The 19,481-nt window shown below is 33.3% G+C and overlaps 1 protein-coding gene across 3 annotated transcripts in view; it reads right to left on the minus strand.

Moving 5' to 3' along the window:
- Positions 1-19,481, minus strand: part of ZMYM2 (zinc finger MYM-type containing 2) — a 148,547-nt gene that overhangs the window by 13,333 nt on the left and 115,733 nt on the right. For all 3 annotated transcript variants that reach the window (XM_037799713.1, XM_037799712.1, XM_037799711.1), the window contains 9 exons: positions 17,797-17,962; positions 17,166-17,200; positions 13,783-13,912; positions 12,818-12,933; positions 12,030-12,201; positions 7,345-7,470; positions 6,454-6,548; positions 5,084-5,252; positions 3,478-3,629 (listed from right to left, as the gene is read on the minus strand). In XM_037799713.1, coding sequence (XP_037655641.1) covers positions 3,478-3,629; positions 5,084-5,252; positions 6,454-6,548; positions 7,345-7,470; positions 12,030-12,201; positions 12,818-12,933; positions 13,783-13,912; positions 17,166-17,200; positions 17,797-17,962 — 1,161 coding nt within the window. The remainder of the gene's footprint in view (positions 1-3,477; positions 3,630-5,083; positions 5,253-6,453; positions 6,549-7,344; positions 7,471-12,029; positions 12,202-12,817; positions 12,934-13,782; positions 13,913-17,165; positions 17,201-17,796; positions 17,963-19,481) is intronic.

A 19,481-nucleotide genomic window follows, 5' to 3' on the forward strand; every position in this document is an offset into this window, starting at 1 on the left:
AGGTCAGCCATTTTCCCTTTAATGTGAGGAAAATGAAAAACATGAAAATTTATAGCTTTACATGCTTTACTAGAAAAGATAACAGGTCTAAAAGCCACGTTATAACCTTGCATCTTAAGCTGAAAAAACAACAATTTAAGAAAGGAAATAATAAAGGTAAGACTCAATGAAAGAGAAATGGAAAAACAATAGAGAAAAATCAATGAAACCAAAAGCTGGCCCTTTGAAAATTAAAAAATTAAAACTCTCCCAATCTCACCAGCCACTTATTTTTAGCATTTTAGAAGCTAGGAATCATTCTTTTACATTTACAAGCGGTTATGTAAGTAGTTACATAATATTATCCTAGATTTTTGCCTCTTTGCCTACAGAGCCTAAATATTTGTTATCTCACTCATTAAGAAAAAGTTTGCTGATCCCAGTCCCAGTATTTATTATTCCAATACCAAATCCAGACAAAAGCATCACAAGAAAACTATGACCAGTAATCCCTCATGAACACAGAAGCAAAAAAAATCTAATCTAGTAATGTATTAAAAGGGTAATACATCATTACCAAACAGAAGCCATACAGGAACACAGGGTTTAACATCTAAAAATTAACTGATGCAACATACCATATGAACAAAACAAAGGAGCAAAACTATTTGATCTTAAATAGATGCAGAAAAGGCATTTGACAAATTCAATAACAATTTATAATAAAAACTCTCAGTAAACAAAATAAAGACTTAACAGTCTCAGCCAACCAGCAATAGAAGGGAACATCCTCAACCTGGTTACAGAAAACTACAAAAAAATTCCATAGTTAATATCATACTCAATGGTGAAAAACTGGATGCCTTCCCCCTAAGACTAGAAACAAGGCAAGGGTTTCTGCTCTTGCCACCTCCATTTGACACTATGGAGGGAGAGGTTCTAGCAAATGCAGTAAGACAAGAAATAAAAGACATACAGATTGAAAAGAAGTAAAATATCTTTATTTATAGATGACACAATTGTGTATAAAGAAAATCATAAGAAATTAATGCCATAGGAAACTGCTCAAGTATTTGACTTTAGGGAAGGAATCTAAGCAGAACAAAGATGGGAGGGGCAGAAAAACCCTAGTACTTTGTTGCTAGCCTTTTAGTATCCTTCAACTTAGTAAGTTATATTACCTAAATAATAGTTTTCAAACTTTTTTAAAAAATGAAATTTCATACAGAACCCCAAAACAGTAACATGAAGGTAGAGTTAAGATTAAAAAAATAACTCAAGCTCTCTCCAACTTGATTAGGTAACTCAACAGAATCCTAGTGGCTAATCTACGTAACACTTTAAACACGGTTGATCTAGACAATAAAAATAGCTAAGATGAAGAGACATAAACATTCACTTCACAAAACTGTTCCACCATCTTAAATACACACACACACACACACACACACACACACACACACACACAAACAATCTGAAGTAGCAGAAAACTGCAAATACAGGTTTACTGCTTAAAAGGCACAACAATCATCCAATTCAATGAGTACCTACAATGTGGACAGCATGGTACAAGACAGTAGCTCATGTTTGCTCATAAGGAATTTATATGTAATAAAAAACTTATTTTGAAACCAGAGAGCTAAAATGATTCCACTTACACATGAAGCACAGTATTTTTAAATGTTATGCCTACTCCTTCTTACTATTACTACTAGGTATAATAAAAGACAATGGGCAAAATTGCATGCACAGGTCCACAACTCCCTCACCAAAACCACCAGATTGGAAATTAATAATATTTGAATCCATAATATTTTGGATTTTACAGAGGAAATACAGGGCGTATACATACAAGACATATATGTGGTTACATATTACACAATATTCCTAGAGAGTTCTGGAACACAACTACTAGAAGTTCTACTCGTTTAAAAACAGTAAGTCTATAGTGACTTCTATAGTTCATGTTCTATGGATAGCTAGAAACAGTAAATGTAATAAATAAACAATACAACCAGATTTTAAACCCTTCAGGTCAGGTTTTACTGTCAAATGAGTTTTCACATCAGTCTGAAAGGGTAAAAAGAGCTTTTGGTTTTCAGAAGTTTTTGGATTTTGGAATGGTTGACCTATATTACCATCTAAGCATGAGGCTCCAGATGCATGTACATCTATCAAAGAAGAATAAAATAAAACCTATTATATTACTTCTAGGTTACTCCTGCAAAATATGTGATTGTCCTTGAATACGTGGCAACTTGCAGCCATGCACTACAACTCCCACCACCACCACTTACATTATCTTAGACAATATTTTTATCCTGAAGAGAATGTGAATAAAATACAAATTAAGACAATTCAGTAATTTATTGCAGTATCTAACAACAGTTAGCAACATAACGTTAAATTTTAGGACTATTAACTACAAAGAGATCATCCTGTTATTATCTACTACATTTGATAAACACACAGGTTGTGAAGCTGGCATCCTTTCTGACTTTGGGGCCAAACTTGTAGAGTTTGTTCCAAACTAGAAGTCATTAATTAAAATTGATTTTCATGTCTACTGTGGAAAATAAACTCACTCAGATTCAGACATGTGGCTGAAGATTATTTAAATCCCCTAAAGATTTTGAGATTACTTTATGAGATTATTCCAAAAAAGTACTGAGTAGTTACATAGGTTAAGACTTTTGTCTATTTACATGTAGATTATGCCTCATAATGTGAAAAAGCTTATTTTGCAATTGGTGAAGGTAAAGATGTCACCCTGATAATCATTCATGATTTGTTTCCAGCATACTTAAGTTTTGTACCACCAAGTAATATGAATTGAACAAAAAGTACAACACAGCTGAATGCAGCTAGTCATGAAGAAATACTTGCTATATAATGCAGTCACTTCCTCTTGGCTCAAGCTGGTCACACACTTGGTTCTTCATTATTGTCCCTTTGTCAACTTATCTTTTAGTAGACGAATCAGAAACCTTAAGCCTAGTAGGACAGTCTTATTACATCCTACGTTACGTATGTTGTCTCCAAAAGTCTGGATCCCTGATTGTTCCTTATACTTCCTCTTTCCACTAAGCTGCCTACACTATTTTTATGCTATATACTATAGTATACTATAGCAAATATACAACTTTGCTAAGCCTGTTAAAAAAGATTCAGGAGTTTTGAATAATCTGTCCCTAACCCCCTTTTACGCATAAATCCTCTTTGGTTTTGGTACACAATTTTGGAGATCTTGAAAATTTTCAGGAACGTATGTATTACATTATAGCAGAAACACTATATACAGAGCAGCTAGGAAAATCCTTTATAATATCCCAAGTGTTTCCAAATAGATTAAGTTCTTGTCTTTCTTGTAAGCCAATATATTACCATGTTCCATAAAGCTACATTCAATATTCTTGAAGCAAATTTTTCTCTCCACGAACTATTTTAACCACTTTGCATATTAATATTATATTCTAAAGCAGTCACCAAATTACTAACCTCCTGTATTCCAAGACAAAGATAATAGATGCTGTCAGGTGCATAATTCTCTCCATTAGGTCGTCGGATCTCATTGACAAAATGGGCTAACCCATAGTTAAGCTCAGCCGTGGTATGAGAGAGTAGATCCTCTTTCAACTTTACTGATTTAGCTAAATAAATAAATAAATAAGTCACTGTTATTATTATTTTTTTTTTTTTTTTTTTTTTTTTTTTAAATCATCATTTTATTGAGATATATTCACATACCACGCAGTCATACAAAACAAATTGTACTTTCGATTGTTTACAGTACCATTACATAGTTGTACATTCATCACCTAAATCAATCCCTGACACCTTCATTAGCATACACACAAAAATAACAAGAATAATAATTAGAGTGAAAAAGAGCAATTGAAGTAAAAAAGAACACTGGGTACCTTTGTCTGTTTGTTTCCTTCCCCTACTTTTCTACACATCCATCCATAAACTAGACAAAGTGGTGTTTGGTCCTTATGGCTTTCCCAATCCCATTGTCACCCCTCATAAGCTACATTTTTATACAACTGTCTTCGAGATTCATGGGTTCTGGGTTGTAGTTTGATAGTTTCAGGTATCCACCACCAGCTACCCCAATTCTTTAGAACCTAAAAAGGGTTGTCTAAAGTGTGCATAAGAGTGCCCACCAGAGTGACCTCTCGGCTCCTTTTGGAATCTCTCTGCCACTGAAGCTTATTTCATTTCCTTTCACATCCCCCTTTTGGTCAAGAAGATGTTCTCCGTCCCACGGTGCCAGGTCTACATTCCTCCCTGGGAGTCATATTCCACGTTGCCAGGGAGATTCACTTCCCTGGGTGTCTGATCCCACGTAGGGGGGGAGGGCAGTGATTTCACCTTTCAAGTTGGCTTAGCCAGAGAGAGAGGGCCACATCTGAGCAACAAAGAGGCATTCAGGAGGAGACTCTTAGGCACAAATACAGGGAGGCCTAGCCTCTCCTTTGCAGCAACCGTCTTCCCAAGGGTAAAACTTATGGTAGAGGGCTCAACCCATCAAACCACCAGTCCCCTATGTCTGTGGTCATGTTAGCAACCATGGAGGTGGGGTAGGCGAATACCCCTGCATTCTCCACAGGCTCCTCAAGGGGGCACTACATCTTTTTTTTTTTTTTTTAACCCTTGTTTGTCTTTTTTCTTTTTTTTTTTTTTTTTTTTTTTTTTTTTAACTTTCCCTTCTTTTTTCAAATCACCTGTATGAAAAAAAAAGTTAAAAAGAAAACAAACATACAATAAAAGAGCATTTCAAAGAGACCATAGCAAGGGAGTAAGAAAAAGACAACTAACCTAAGATAACTGCTTAACTTCCAACATGTTCCTACTTTACCCCAAGAAAGTTACATAATATAGCAACATTTCAGTCACTGTTATTATTTACTTTTCTTACTCAACAAAACTTTGTGAAATTAATTTATTCCACAGAAGAACTTTAAAGTTAATACATAAAATGCATTCTAAGAATCAGTTTTAAACATCTTCCAGCTGTATTTATACTTTTTAAATTAAAGGTGGTTAATAACAAAACTCATTTCAAATAGCACTTAGGGGAAATTAAATCAAAACAACTTACGAGATTTTAGTTCATCTAATACCAGAAGATCTTCATCAAGTTGCCTAGTTTTGACCCAATGTTTCCATGCATTTACACCATACGCATATTTGAAAGGAAAACTGCATTCTGAATTATCAGAACTATCATCATGAGACTGGTATCCTGATGCAGCTTTTCTCTTTGCTCCCTAATAATAAAACACCACTGTAAAATCTTTTTTCAGCATACATTATTTTATTCATTTATCAAAACCATTTCTCAACTGCAAATTAAAGAGGACTATATTTTTTGCTTAGAATTGCCTGGTATTACTAAGTCTGAGAATAGTTAAAACATTTCCTGAAACACAACTATAGAATGCCATATTTCTACATAAATCATTGTGTATAACAAAAACATAAGTAATTCTGCTGTGAGTCACTGATGATGAGAAAAGACATTAAAAATTAATGATCTAGAATAAAGGAATTCTAAATATTAATGTAAGAGACAAAGTGGAGAATTTTTCAATGACTCCCTTTCTTGATAGTATTGCCAACAGTACAAAAGTTTCTAATTTTGATTTAGTTTAATTTCTATATCTTTTCTTTTGCTTCTTGTGCTTTTAGTGCCATATACAAGAAACTGTATCTTAACTCCAAATAATAAAGATTAACATCTATGTTTTCTTCTAAGATTTTTATAGTGTTCACTCTTACATTTAGGTCTGTGATTCATTTTTAGTTAATTTTTGTATATGGTGTAAGATAGGAGTCCAACTTCATTCTACTACATGTTCTCAACTCCTTTACAGTTTAGTTTTGTTTGTTTTTTGTTAGGGAAATCTGTGAAAGCCATTTTCCTTAGGGTTTCTTTTGATCTTGCTTCATGTTCAAACTCAGAAACAAAGAAAGTTCTTGATAAAAGAGTAAAACAATTGTACCTGCTAATACATTTATACTCGGTCTATCTGAAAATTAAAACCGGGTAGCATAATCTGTGTGTTGGCATGCTTAATGGAGACCTGATATAATAATGTGTCCCTTAACCTCACTGACTAATCTCATCAAAAATAGTGGTTGAACACCTCCCTAGAAAACAGTTTGAATTTTTGTCAAAGAATTCAATTTACTTCTTCAGTAACTGTTTTCTATTTCAACTTTGTATCAAGAAAAATTTTAAAGGAAAAACCAAGTGACAAAAACATGCACTCTTCTATGATTTAATAACTAAATCTGACTCATTTTTGTTACTTAGAAATAAATTACCTCTTAAAATCTTCTTCATCCTAGAAAATAAATTATCTTCCTACATTTTCAGGCACACCTAAACATCACTATATCCTTATGACTACAGAGATATTACTGAACAGAGATATCAGATGAATGCAATAATATTAAATTTTGTACCTTTTTTTTAGATCGAGGTCTAGGCTGTTCCTCATATTCTTCTCCAAAAACAGGTGGTAATAAAAATTCATTTTCCATATCAAGCTCCTCAGCAGCTGAAAATCAAATCGAAAAAAGTTTTATTTCAAATAGCACAGATATATGTAACATAAACATAAACACAGTCAACAAAGAATAAACGACAGAATGTATACAAGCATAGGAATATGGTGATAACGTGTTCTGGGGTAGGGAGTGAATGATTTGCTCAATCTAGCATGGTTTATGAGATCTGATAATCCTTGCTCAAACTCTTAAAAATCAATATGCATAATAGACATCAACCCAGAATTTTAATGAAATGTGAGATATCAGAAAAACAACTACAAAAATCTGAGATTCACATTAAGTCTAAATGATCTCAGTATAAATCTGTTCAATTAAATCTTTAAAAAAATCAAAATGTGTTATATTCTACTTAATTTGCTCATTATCCAGTGACAGAGTAATGGAAAGTGGAACACATTTCACAAAAGACCTGAAAATACTCTGTTTCCCCTTTCAAGGTAATATTAATTTTCAAAAATGCATCAATCTTTTTAAATAAATAAAAAAAGACACAAAACTTAACTCTTTTCTGTATTTTCAAAACTTTCTACAACAAAATCACTTTCAGAAAGCTTTGTTTGAGGCCCTAAGAAATTCTTAAGTCCCTACAATTCAATCCTATGCCATGCCTCATTTCAGAAGTTAACTAACGAATGTAAGTAAAAAAGGAAAAACTGAAATATGAATAAAGGCAATGACAAGAATATTAAATGCTTAATGATCATAACCAGAGTCAAGAGCCATAACTAAATTTCATTATCACAGTTCACAATGAAAGAATAAAGTACTGTCTTATTTAAATACCTCTGGGAAAATCTATTTCAATATCCAAATCTGGTTCATATGGTATGTCAGGCATGTTGGATTGCATCCCTGGGTCAGAATTCTTCAAAAGATCTGAACCAATTATATCTGTTTCAATGATTACACCTGTAACCAATCCATGATATTATTAAAACAGAAAACCCCAACAGTATCTACATTTAATCTGGCCAAAGTGAGCCATTTAATTGTAAATGCAAAACAAGAATACCTACTTATAAATATTAATACAGCACAAAAGGAAAAGGTTTAGATATTTTAAACTGCTATAAATTTTACAATTATAAAAACATAATCAACACTTAATTCATTAACATTTAATTCCAATAAATTTTGACTGACTCCCTTCAAAAGTTAAAAAGTATGCTGTGATAGTAAAACAACACTGGTAAGCAGATTATTTCTAAAAACAATCTTTTCTCAGAAATACACTTAATAAGGTAGAAAACTGCAATTTTCAACCTTCTTTTTCAATGTTCATGTGGCTTCCCCACATCATTCAATATATGCTTATTTACAACTGCCTTCTAATTTTCTGATTAGTTACTTTCAAACATTTATAATTGAATAAGAAATATATTTTATCTAGTAGACAGTACAGTTTAACGGTGGGAGACAGAAAAACAAAAATAAAAACACAGGCACACAGAATGAAAACAAAAGAGTCACAGAACAATACTTACCCTTCTACAAAGGATTCACTGACATTTTTTCCTGTTCAATTTCATTTAAAAAAAAAATTCTAAATGCTAAGCATAATTCACTAAATTAATTTCACAACTCCCTAAGACAGTGTTTCACAAACATTGTCTCATTACAAAATACACAGAAATTTATACTATATTTATTATACCCTAGGGTAAAGGGGATTAGACAGCTCATGACAGAAATAGGGCTGTAGGTATCACAAGAGGACCAAGGGTAGGAATAAATATTCTAGAATATATTCTAGAATATATGCCTCTTTGTTGCTCAGATGTGGCCCTGTCTCTCTAGCTAAGCCAACCTGAAAGGTAAAATCACTGCCCTCCCCCCTACGTGGGATCAGACACCCAGGGGAGTGAATCTCCCTGGCAACGTGGAATACGACTCCCGGGGAAGGATGTAGACCTGGCATCGTGGGACGGAGAACATCTTCTTGACCAAAAGGGGGATGTGAAAGGAAATGAAATAAGCAGTGGCAGAGAGATTCCAAAAGGAGCCGAGAGGTCACTCTGGTGGGCACTCTTATGCACACTTCAGACAACCCTTTTTAGGTTCTAAAGAATTGGGGTAGCTGGTGGTGGATACCTGAAACTATCAAACTACAACCCAGAACCCATGAATCTCGAAGACAGTTGTATAAAAATGTAGCTTATGAGGGGTGACAATGGGATTGGGAAAGCCATAAGGACCATACTCCACTTTGTCCAGTTTATGGATGGATGAGTAGAAAAATAGGGGAAGGAAACAAACAGACAAAGGTACCCAGTGTTCTTTTTTACTTCAATTGCTCTTTTTCACTCTAATTATTATTCTTGTTATTTTTGTGTGTGTGCTAATGAAGGTGTCAGGGATTGATTTGGGTGATGAATGTACCACTATGTAATGGTACTGTAAACAATCGAAAGTACGATTTGTTTTGTATGACTGCGTGGTATGTGAATATATCTCAATAAAATGAAGATAAAAAAAAAAATATTCTAGAACACTTAAAGCTCATTCATAATACACTCTTCAAAGTATACCATATGTCAAAACACTGCCCAAACAGAAGTTAGGATAAACCCTGGTTTAGACAGTATAAATTACTTTGTGAATATAAGCAAATAAAATAAATTATGGGGTAACTGCTACAAAATACGAGTTGGAACATTAACAACACCTTTTAAAAGTTAAGAGTAGAACAGATTAAAAAAACCTATCAACAAGAAAACTTTCAAGTCAAATCCTGTTACAATTGTAACTTAGGAACTTAATCAAAACTTTTCCATCACACCCAACAGAAACTATACCAAATAAAAGCATTAATTATTTCAAGGAGCTCATCCAAAAAAGTCAAGGATCCCACACAATGGCTTCATGTCTACTGGGCAAAAATACTGACACACTGGTCCAAGTTGCACTCTTCCCTGGGCAAGGAAAAAAGTGCCTTTGTGTCTGTGCTATGGTATAGTGGCACACCAGTGCTGTAAGGTTAAAGAGGGATTCTGTGACTAATACAGTAAGTATAGGAAGAGACTGGGTCTGTTGTCTAGTCCTAGAGCCTTAAAGAAAACAGGGCATCTGTCTGGATATTTAAAAGCCCACATCAGTGGTTTCTCTGTCAGTGGACAGCGACTTCTTCAGAGGCTATGTTTCCAGCCTGTTAGTGTTTGTCCCTAAGGACAGGGGGAGGTGACCCCTCCAGGGTCTTTAAGAGTTCCTGATGGCCCAGGATAAAGTTGCCTGTGAGTAGCGATAGTAAAAGTTGGTGCAGTCCCCATGTTCACAGCAGTATATTCACAACAGCCAAGAGGCAAAAGCAACTCAAGTGTCCATCGAAAGTTGAATGGATGCACAAAATGTGATGTATACATACAATGGAATAATATTCAGCCATAAAAAGGCATGAAGCACCCATACATGCAACAACATGGATAAGCCTTGAGGACATCGTGTTGAGTGAAATAAGCCAGATACAAAAGAACAAATACTGTATTATCTCTCATATGAAATAATTAGAATAAGCTAGCTCATAAAGTCAGAAAGGGGTTATCAGGGGCTGGGAGATAAGTAATGGGGAGTTATTCCTTAATGGGTACAAGTTTCAGTTTCGGGTGATGAAAAAGTTTTGGTAAAGAATGGTGGTGATAGTAACACAACACTGTGGATGTAATTAACACCACTAAATTGTATATTTGAAAATGGGACATATATTACCAGATTTTTTCAAACCACACAACTGTACAACACAGTGAACCCTAATGTATTAAATTATGGACTATATTAAATAGTATAGTTATAATAACATCATTTCATCAGTTGTAACAAAAGTAACACCCTAATGCAAAATTGTTCATTAAAAGGGAAAACTGTGTAAGGGGGGATATATGGGAACTCTATACTTCCTGCATGATTTTTCAGTAAATCTACAACTTCTCTAATTAAAAATATATACAGCGTATATAAATATCCATATGTAGGTTTGTATATAGATATAGTTACATAGAAACACAGAAACAAATTGGAGGAATACACATCAAATTGTAAACTGCAGTTGTCTCTAGAGGTTAGTAATGGAGAAGTTCGACTTGTTATTTTATTTATTTCTGTAACAATTTTATAATTACATTCATTCATATTTTAAAAAGCAGAAAAGTCAACAAACAGATTAAAAATGAAAAGATCCCAAGAAGTTTCTTCTGTAACAGCTCTGCCTTCCAGGCTGATTAAATAATTCCAATAAAGAGAATTAAGAGGACAGGACCCCCAAGATAAATGAGACTTCCTGGCGACGTAGGACATGGATTCCGGGAATGAATCTGAGGGACTGAGAATGCCTTTTTGACCAAAAGGGGGAAAAGAAAGGCAACAAAATAAGGTTTTAGTGGCTAAGAGAATTCAAATAGAGTCAAGAGGTTGTCCTGGAGGTTACTCCTATGCAAGCTTCACCTAGATATGCCAAATGACCATAATACGTTAAGTCCAAGTCAACAGTAGTCCCAAAAACCTTAAAAGAATACCCGGATCCCTATCTGAGATTCTATAAAAAGTTTCACTCACTAAGTTTATTTGTCAGAAACTTAAATCCTTCAGAGTGATCCTATGCCAGCTAAGTCCCGAAACCCAGAGGCAAAAGCCTCTTCAAGAACATCAACTAGATGTGTCCCTTTTGCTCATAAAGTTGATGCCCCTTTTCAACATGAACAGGTTAGGGTGGTCACTGCCCAGACATCCCCGAAGATAAGGAAAGTGATTAAACTAGAGGAAGGGGTAGCAACAGACAAGATGGAATTTAAGAAAGGATTATGAATACTGAATCTCTATAATTTTCTTTTTCTTAGTTGCTAGGGTATTAAGGGGAGTATTGAAATGGTGGAACTGTAACCCATAGCATCCTTTGAAATTTTTTCTATAGCTACTTGTTAAATTGTAATTTGAAAGCTATACCTTTTTGTATATATGTTAGATTTCACAATCAAGAAATAACTGTAACTATGGTACTATAACTCATAATAACTTTGGAAATTTCCTACATATCTGCTTGTTAAATCATACTTTGAAAGGGATTACCTTTTTGTATCTATGCTCTATTCCATAATAAGGAAATAATTCAAAGTGGAACTGTAATCTAACATATTCTTTGAAATCTGCCCTCTAACTACTTGTTAAATTGCACTTGGAAAGGTATCACTTTTATGTTATATTCTACAATAAAAATACGATTAAAAAAAGAATTAAGAACAACAACAAACTTAGGGACTGTACAAAGTCCTGTATGAAATTTGGGATGGACTATAAGAGAGCATCAGGATAGATATAGTGTGGATCTCTCAATATAAAATATATTTTTGTTGAATTACTTCCCTTGTGACCATTATCAAGCTGAAGCATAATGATCTCCCCTGGAAAGAAGAGTAACAATTTAGAACATTTATTAAAAACCAACACTATACTATTCACAGGTATAATATGGAATAGCTCACTGTTTATGTTGGCAGCTTCTGTTTTTCCCTCATCGTCAGCCATCATATCTGTCATTGTGAGAAGTTCTGCATCAAGAGGATCTGAGGAAACTTTGCTTTTTAGCTCCTCAATTGCTGCAGGGATCTTCTCACTGCTATCCAATGGGGCTGGCAGAAAAACAGGAACTGGCACCTAATTAACCCAAGTATTTATTGTTAGGATCAATTAAACATTAAAAGATATTTTTCCAAATTAAAATTACTCTGACACATGGTATACTTTATAAAACCATACTGGATAAAAGTTTTGAAAAGAACACTCATCAAAACTACAATGTGAACTGTAACAGGGAAAGTCCAGAATATAAACAGCTACTTTTTGAAATAAAAGTTGAAAGAAAAATAATATTTGAGGTGGTTCCATTCCCCAGGGGAACATAATAGATAAGTGATAACATAGTGTCCTAGGCAGTACAGGTGATTTAGAATGAAACAATGAAATGATAGTTTATATGAAACTATGTTTTAGTTCTAACCTTATGGCTTCACAAATATATTTTCCAAAAATGAACCCAAGTATAGAACACAATATGCATAAAAGCAGAGATCTGTGAAGCTTCACTCTGAAGGATGAATATAAATCTGATTAAATACAAAGCAATCAGTACAACAGAGATGGAACCAAATCTAAGTTACCTGTGAAATTAACCTCTGTTTTCTTCGTTTCACTTAACTAGTAATTGCAACAAAATTGTTTTCCCACCTATACCTAAATCTCAAATTGAGAAAGAACTCAAGCTCTGACTTACAGGAACAGGAACTGTAGTAGGAACGGGAATATTCTGACTGTACATATGCATTGGTACTGGAATATACACAGGCACTGGAATAGGCACTGGAACATATTCTGTCTTCCAACTGTCATCTAAAAATATATATATATTTAAAGAATACTGTTAACTATTACATATATATATAGGTACAATGTTAAACTAATTTGATGACAAAGAAAAAAATGTTAGTGCCTTAGTACCCATTTAAAGGAAACTCCCAGTTTTCACAAAATTAGGTAATTTAAAAAGTGCTGGAATGGAAGCAGGAGCTGTTTTAATTTATAGGGAGCACAAATACAGACTTTAGGCTTTTTTTTTTTTTTTCACAGAAAGAAAATATGGTTTAAAAACATCTAGTTATAGACAATCCCATCACACTCCCCTGATCTCTATAAAAAAAGGTTTACTTAATCAAACAATGAGAATACAGCTAACAGATTGTAAATTTGATGAGAATGCATATTTGAAATATTTCATCTCATTCCAACAGGAAGGAAACAGAACTGTTATCTTTACTGACCAAACTTAAAGAGATGATTTTCTAAGATGGAACACTATTTCCAGTGTGGTCTTAGTCCCCAAGAAATTTCTGATACAGCATTTTGTGAAAACTGGGAGTTTCCTTTAAAAAGTCCTAAAGCACTTAAGTATTTTTTCTTTCGACATAATTTATATTCTAGGCATTTATCAAAAAATTGATCTACCTTAAATGATTTTAACAATATGCTGTATATCAAGGTAATATCTAATGTCTATAAAATAGACAAACAATATATAATAAAATAAAAAATAAATAAATAAAATAAAGTTAAGTAAGGGTACTGAACAGAAAATGACAAATTAACCATACAAATCTATTCTGTAACCTATTCTTTGAGAAAAGCATGTGTTCCACTCGGTCAGGTTAAGTATACAATACAAGAAAATTTTCCTAACTTTACCTGTCTGACAAGATTTGGTCTGCATGTGAGGTTTACAATAAGTAGCTTTTGTCATTGTTAGAGGTTTGCAAAGAACTGCTTTGTTCTTCATCTCTTTGTTAGGTGTTGGAGAAGGAGGTGGTGCTGAACCCTAGAAAGAAGTAAAGAGAAAACATTTTATTTTTGCATCTAACTTTTATTACTTTCTGATGCTAATGAATATCTGGTTTCTAAGACTTAAGGAGGGAACACACAAAAGTGGAAGAGTACAATCAAATTATGCTATATCACCATGTCTTCCATAGTTTTAATCTGAATGGATCTAAGTAAATCTATAGTAAGTACTGGCAAAGAAGTAATAATAATTGATTCTACACCTTTTTGCCACCTTCAAAGTTAGCATCAATATATTTTCAGAAAAATATGAAAATTCTCATTTTTAAGTACAAAGTTATTAACCTGAATTGTAGAAATAATTAAAATCTCTTAGCTTTTATTTTAAAAAGAAAAAAGTTCATTTTAAAGAACTACCTAATATACTATCTCCCTCTAACTGGATAAACAGCTTATATGGTACTAAATTTGAAACATAAAAAAAATGATAAATATTACCAAATTTACCAAAAATATTATCAAATTTTAAATTATGTATTCTCTGTGGTACAGCAATTCGTATGTTAGAATCTTATTCTACAGACACAATCAATCAGATGTTTTATACAATGTTAACTGCAGCATTATTTGTAACTGAAATAAATAAATAAATAAATAAATAAAATGAAATAAGCTAAGGATATGTCCATAAGGGACTAAGAATTGAGGAGCACCCCATACCACCTACATATACAGGGAAAAAGTAGGTACAGAATTATAGTACTTGAATTACACTTTTTCAAAAAATTTATATAAACATTTTCAAAGGACTGGGAAAGTTTATATATATTAAAAACAACTCTGTTAGAGTATATTTTACAAAAAATATATATGGTTAATGGGACTGGTTGATAAAATTAAGATGAGTTTATTCCAGATTCATTAGGATTTCAAAAAACATTAACAGCTATAAGAGACAGAGTCCTGAACAAGAAGTTAGGAAACACAGTTCTAACACTACTGCTGTGAGACTGACAAGTAACTCAATCTCTTGTGCCTCAAATTCCTCAATTTTAAAATGGAGGAAATAATTTAGCAAATATTTATTAAATATCTACTATGTACACCAAGCACTGGGTAAGTTTCGTCTGAACTGGAAAACACTGCTATCCCCACTTAAGAACAAAGGGTCCAAAATCACAGATGTCCTGGGATTACTCAGTATTTCATCCTCCTCCATTGTACAAATATTAGCTCATGTCTTTGAAACTACCCAATCTAGTAAAAACCTGTACTCAATCCTTACCTTTCTGATTCAGAATGCTTTTTACCCCTGCTAGCTGATAGACAGCATCTATTTCAACTTAAACTAAACAGCGAAGAAGGATGCAAAAGGATGAAATAATGACACAAATCACCATCTGCTGAGTATTTTCTACATGCCAGGAACTGTGCAAAGCACTAAATCTTATTTCATCTTCCTAACACCACAAAAGGTCTTTTAATCATTCCCACTTTACAGGTGAGGAAACCAAAGCTCAGAAGTTACACAAAGGACCACAGAGCTAAAAATTCTGAAGTCAGCAATCAGCTGGATTCATCTGATGCCAAAAGCCTGTTCTTAACAACTACATTTTGTGCCTCTAAGAGGTCTGCAACCCAACTACCATTTGTTTAGTACCTACACCACATGACAAACCTGAGGTAAGCACTATTTTCATGCCCATTTTATAGATAAGGAAACTCCCACAAAGTGCAGTGAAGTCACTTTCCAAGATTTATACAGCTAAAACTCTCATCCTTTGAAGTTTATACGTAAAGAATTAAGAAATTCCAAAAGCTTACGAAGAAAAGTAAGGACTTAAAAGACAAAAGCCAAGGTTGTATGGGTAAAGTGATTTATCCTTCCCTACTAATAATGCTCCTTACATACTTCTGTTTGTTATTTAATGTGTTTCAAGAGCTGTAGGGGTTTCTTGAAGCCTTGGTCAAAAGCTTACATCTTTGAAACAAGATTGGAGAGCTGTCTTATGACTGGTACAGTCACAAAATAGAGAGGGCTCATCTCTATATTCCTCAGTATGTATGAAAATAATAGTATTAATATCAGAATTCAGCTGAATACTTTCTGTACTTCTTTAAAAATGTATTTCCACAAAGTTGAGAAATGAGGGGAAGGGGAGGTAGAGAGTGAAGGAAAAAGCACTCTTACTTATTCAGGATTCTGTTCAACTATTAATATAAAAACAAACAATGAGCTGAATAAACATCTTTCATCTATACCAATGGTCTTTGTTATGGTTATGTATTAGAATCACCTGAGGAATTTCTGGGGCTGGGACCCAGGTAATGGTAGGTTGGAAAACTGCCCAGATGATTCTAATGTGCAACCAGATTTAAGAATTACTGATCTACTCTTTTCCACCACAGTAAAAACTAGGCCCAGAGATTTCCTGCAGTGATGACAAATGACTCCTGAGAAATGCCCAAGTGCCAACACTGGTATTGTTGCTAGACTCAGCATAGTGGGGCAGGTGGTGCCTCACTGCTCTTCAAAGTGTCAAAATGGCAAAACATTGCTTCCTCTCTTTAGTAGTCATCACACAAATGGCCACTTTCAACCTCCAACCCTTAAACTGCTAAAATAAAAGCAGATTTGATTTACTATACCAGAAAAAAATTTTAAAGATCAAACAGCAGGACACATTATGAAGTATTTCTCAAATTTAGGAATTCGTAAGTCCTGGTTACCCCTAATAATCTGGCCTGGCCTTACTTTTCAACCTCATTTCCCGGTATTCCACCATAGATTCCCTTAAGCTCTGGTCATATGGCAGCACTTGTAGTTTTGTAAAGGATACATACCTGGTGTTCATTTTATTATTCCTACTACTTTTTCATCCCCATCTATCTGGCAACCTTCTCAACTTTTCAGTCAGTTTATTCACATCCTACAGGAACTGATATAGTCAATCTTTTCTATACTCAATCTACTATTGTTACTGTCTTGCATCTGTTAAAGGTATTTCAAGTCAAATAATAACTTTTTTGTTTTTACATGTTTGTCTCCCCCAATATGGGTAGAGGCTATAATTAACTCATCTTTATATTTTTCAGCATGTATGCAAGTACCCGGTATTAATATCAGATAATTTAACTGAACATTTCCACTGTCTCAGCAGAGGAGAGTTAACTCTTTACTTGCTACAATCAGATTAAATTGTCATAATTATTTTTTGTTTACCCACCACAATGTGTAATGCCACTTAATGAAAATCAAATTTATAACACTTCACTTAGGCAATACTTACTGTCATTTTGGCTCGGGATGTTTGACAACCCTGATCTAAAAACATAAACAAATTTAAAGTAAGATAAGCATCACTTTCTTCAGCATTTTCTAAATCCATTTTCTCATTAAACTTTATTAGGTTTTAAAATAGTTATTGAAGGAAATATTTTAAACTATTTTAAATAAAAAAAGTTAAGTCTGAGTAGAAAGTGCTATTATACAGAGTACCTCCTCAGAAAGTATACAATGCTTTGGGGGCAATACTATGTTCTTTGATTTAACTCTTAAAAATGAAAAAAGTCACAGCTTCTGCAGTTCCTCCCAACCCACCCCCCAGGCAGAAATCACAGATGACACATGAAAAGTGATGAACTTTTTAAAGGATATTTGTTTAATTTCCTTTTACCCACTAGGCTCTATTTTTTCAATTACCATTAAATTTTAAAAAGGGAATAAAACAAAAAGCAAAATACATCTATAGAAATTATCTCATTTTCAGTATCATATCAGGTACACTTCTACCCCAGTGTGGAATTTAAGTAGCTTTTAAATTAAAATCAGCTCTTCATTATTGTTGCTTTGGATTTAAGACTAAGAAAATAAAAACTGCTATAGACATTTTTAAAGTTACCACCTAAATTAATACATACCATAATGCAGGTTTTCAGGTCCTTTCTGAGTTGTCATGTTGGGCTCATTTTGCTGACAGTAGAAACGTAGCAAGCAATGTTGATCACAGAAATGTTTCATTTCTCCACGCCACTGCACTCGCTCTTTAAGAGTTCCTTGAGATTTACAACAGTCACACCTTGCAGCCTTAATAAAAAAGGAAACTTTCAGACATTCCAAATTAGAAGATGTAAAAATTCAAACATGTACAATTATTTAACATTTCCAACAGTTTATTAGTGATTAGTTCCAAATGTAATAAAGCAGTTTCTAATAAAGAAAAAGGAGTTATAATACAAATCATACATATATAGTAAAATCCACAATAAATGAAAGTGAAAAAAATAGAGCCATTTACCTAATTGATAGTAACCCTCTCTATACTTACCAAAAGTCAATGACCAGCATTACAAGGATGGAGCAAATCCATAAAAGTGAATATTGGTAGACCAAATTGGCATAACCAATTTCCCTTTCTAAAATAATTGCAGGCCATACTGATATACTGGTGAAAATCTGTGATATTACACTGGAAATTTCTAACTAATGAAAAGATTGCCCAGGCTCAACTGACAGGTCATAATAATCATTTTAAAGAGAATTGCTCAAGACCAGAATAGTTTTGAAGCTTTTATGATGGGAAATTCACAGGTTTGTTAACATGAAGTATTTTTGATTGTCAACAGTTTAATATAAAAATTTAAAGAGCTTTAATAAACATACTGATTAAATTTTAAAAACAAAAATTTCCAGTTCACGTTTTAAAACACTCTGTTTATTTAAAAACAACTGCATTTTAAGAGAGCAAGTTTAAACAGCACCTAAGAATTATATAATTTATGCAAAAATAAGAATTATATAATTTATGCAAATAAAATTCATACATATAGTTATACTTTATGAAGGTGAATCAATAATTTAGGAACAAATTTTTAATTTTTAGACATTCCATTTCCCCTAGTTTTTGCCCATTTTTATTATTTCATAACATTTTAATTGAGTGGACCAAAAGAAAAAATTGATTTATTTAAAATATACTCCTGTTCGGTTTCTGATCTATGTAGAGTAGAAATAAATTACTCTGATTTTTAAAATTACCTTTTGGCTCAACAACTTAAGAGTTGTGAAAAGCAATAAATACTAACTTTCTTATAGTCTATAATAATCACGGCCATGGCTTTTTCTCATCACTCTAAATAATCTAGAGTTTTACCCTGAGGATTTTGAAACCTCTCACTTTATATCTCAATAGGAAATCTATGGATAGATACCATGTCAAAACTCTTAGGAATAGTAATAAGTGATTACATTGGTAAACTGATCTTATACAACAAACATACCCCAAGTTTAGAACACAGGATCTTTTTTCCCCCTCCAGGTCAGGCATTTCTCCCACTATGTAAATGTCAAATGAAGCAGATTTGTAGTATAAATTATGACTTGTAAGTGATGCCACTATCACATCTCTTGTCAAAAAACTGGAAACCCAAATTTTATACTGGTGGTAATATTATGTGGTGATCTCAATATCAACCTTCGTCATATTTTATTCAGTAACGGCAAAAGTCCCTCAGCAAAATTCTCACCAAAGATTGTTCTTTAAAATAACCATACTAGTGTTCCAGGTTTCCTTGTTTTGTTTTGTTTTTTAAATCCCTTTTTATTT

Source organism: Choloepus didactylus, chromosome 12 (genome assembly GCF_015220235.1).
Source record: "Choloepus didactylus isolate mChoDid1 chromosome 12, mChoDid1.pri, whole genome shotgun sequence".
In the NCBI taxonomy this organism is placed as follows: domain Eukaryota; kingdom Metazoa; phylum Chordata; class Mammalia; order Pilosa; family Megalonychidae; genus Choloepus; species Choloepus didactylus.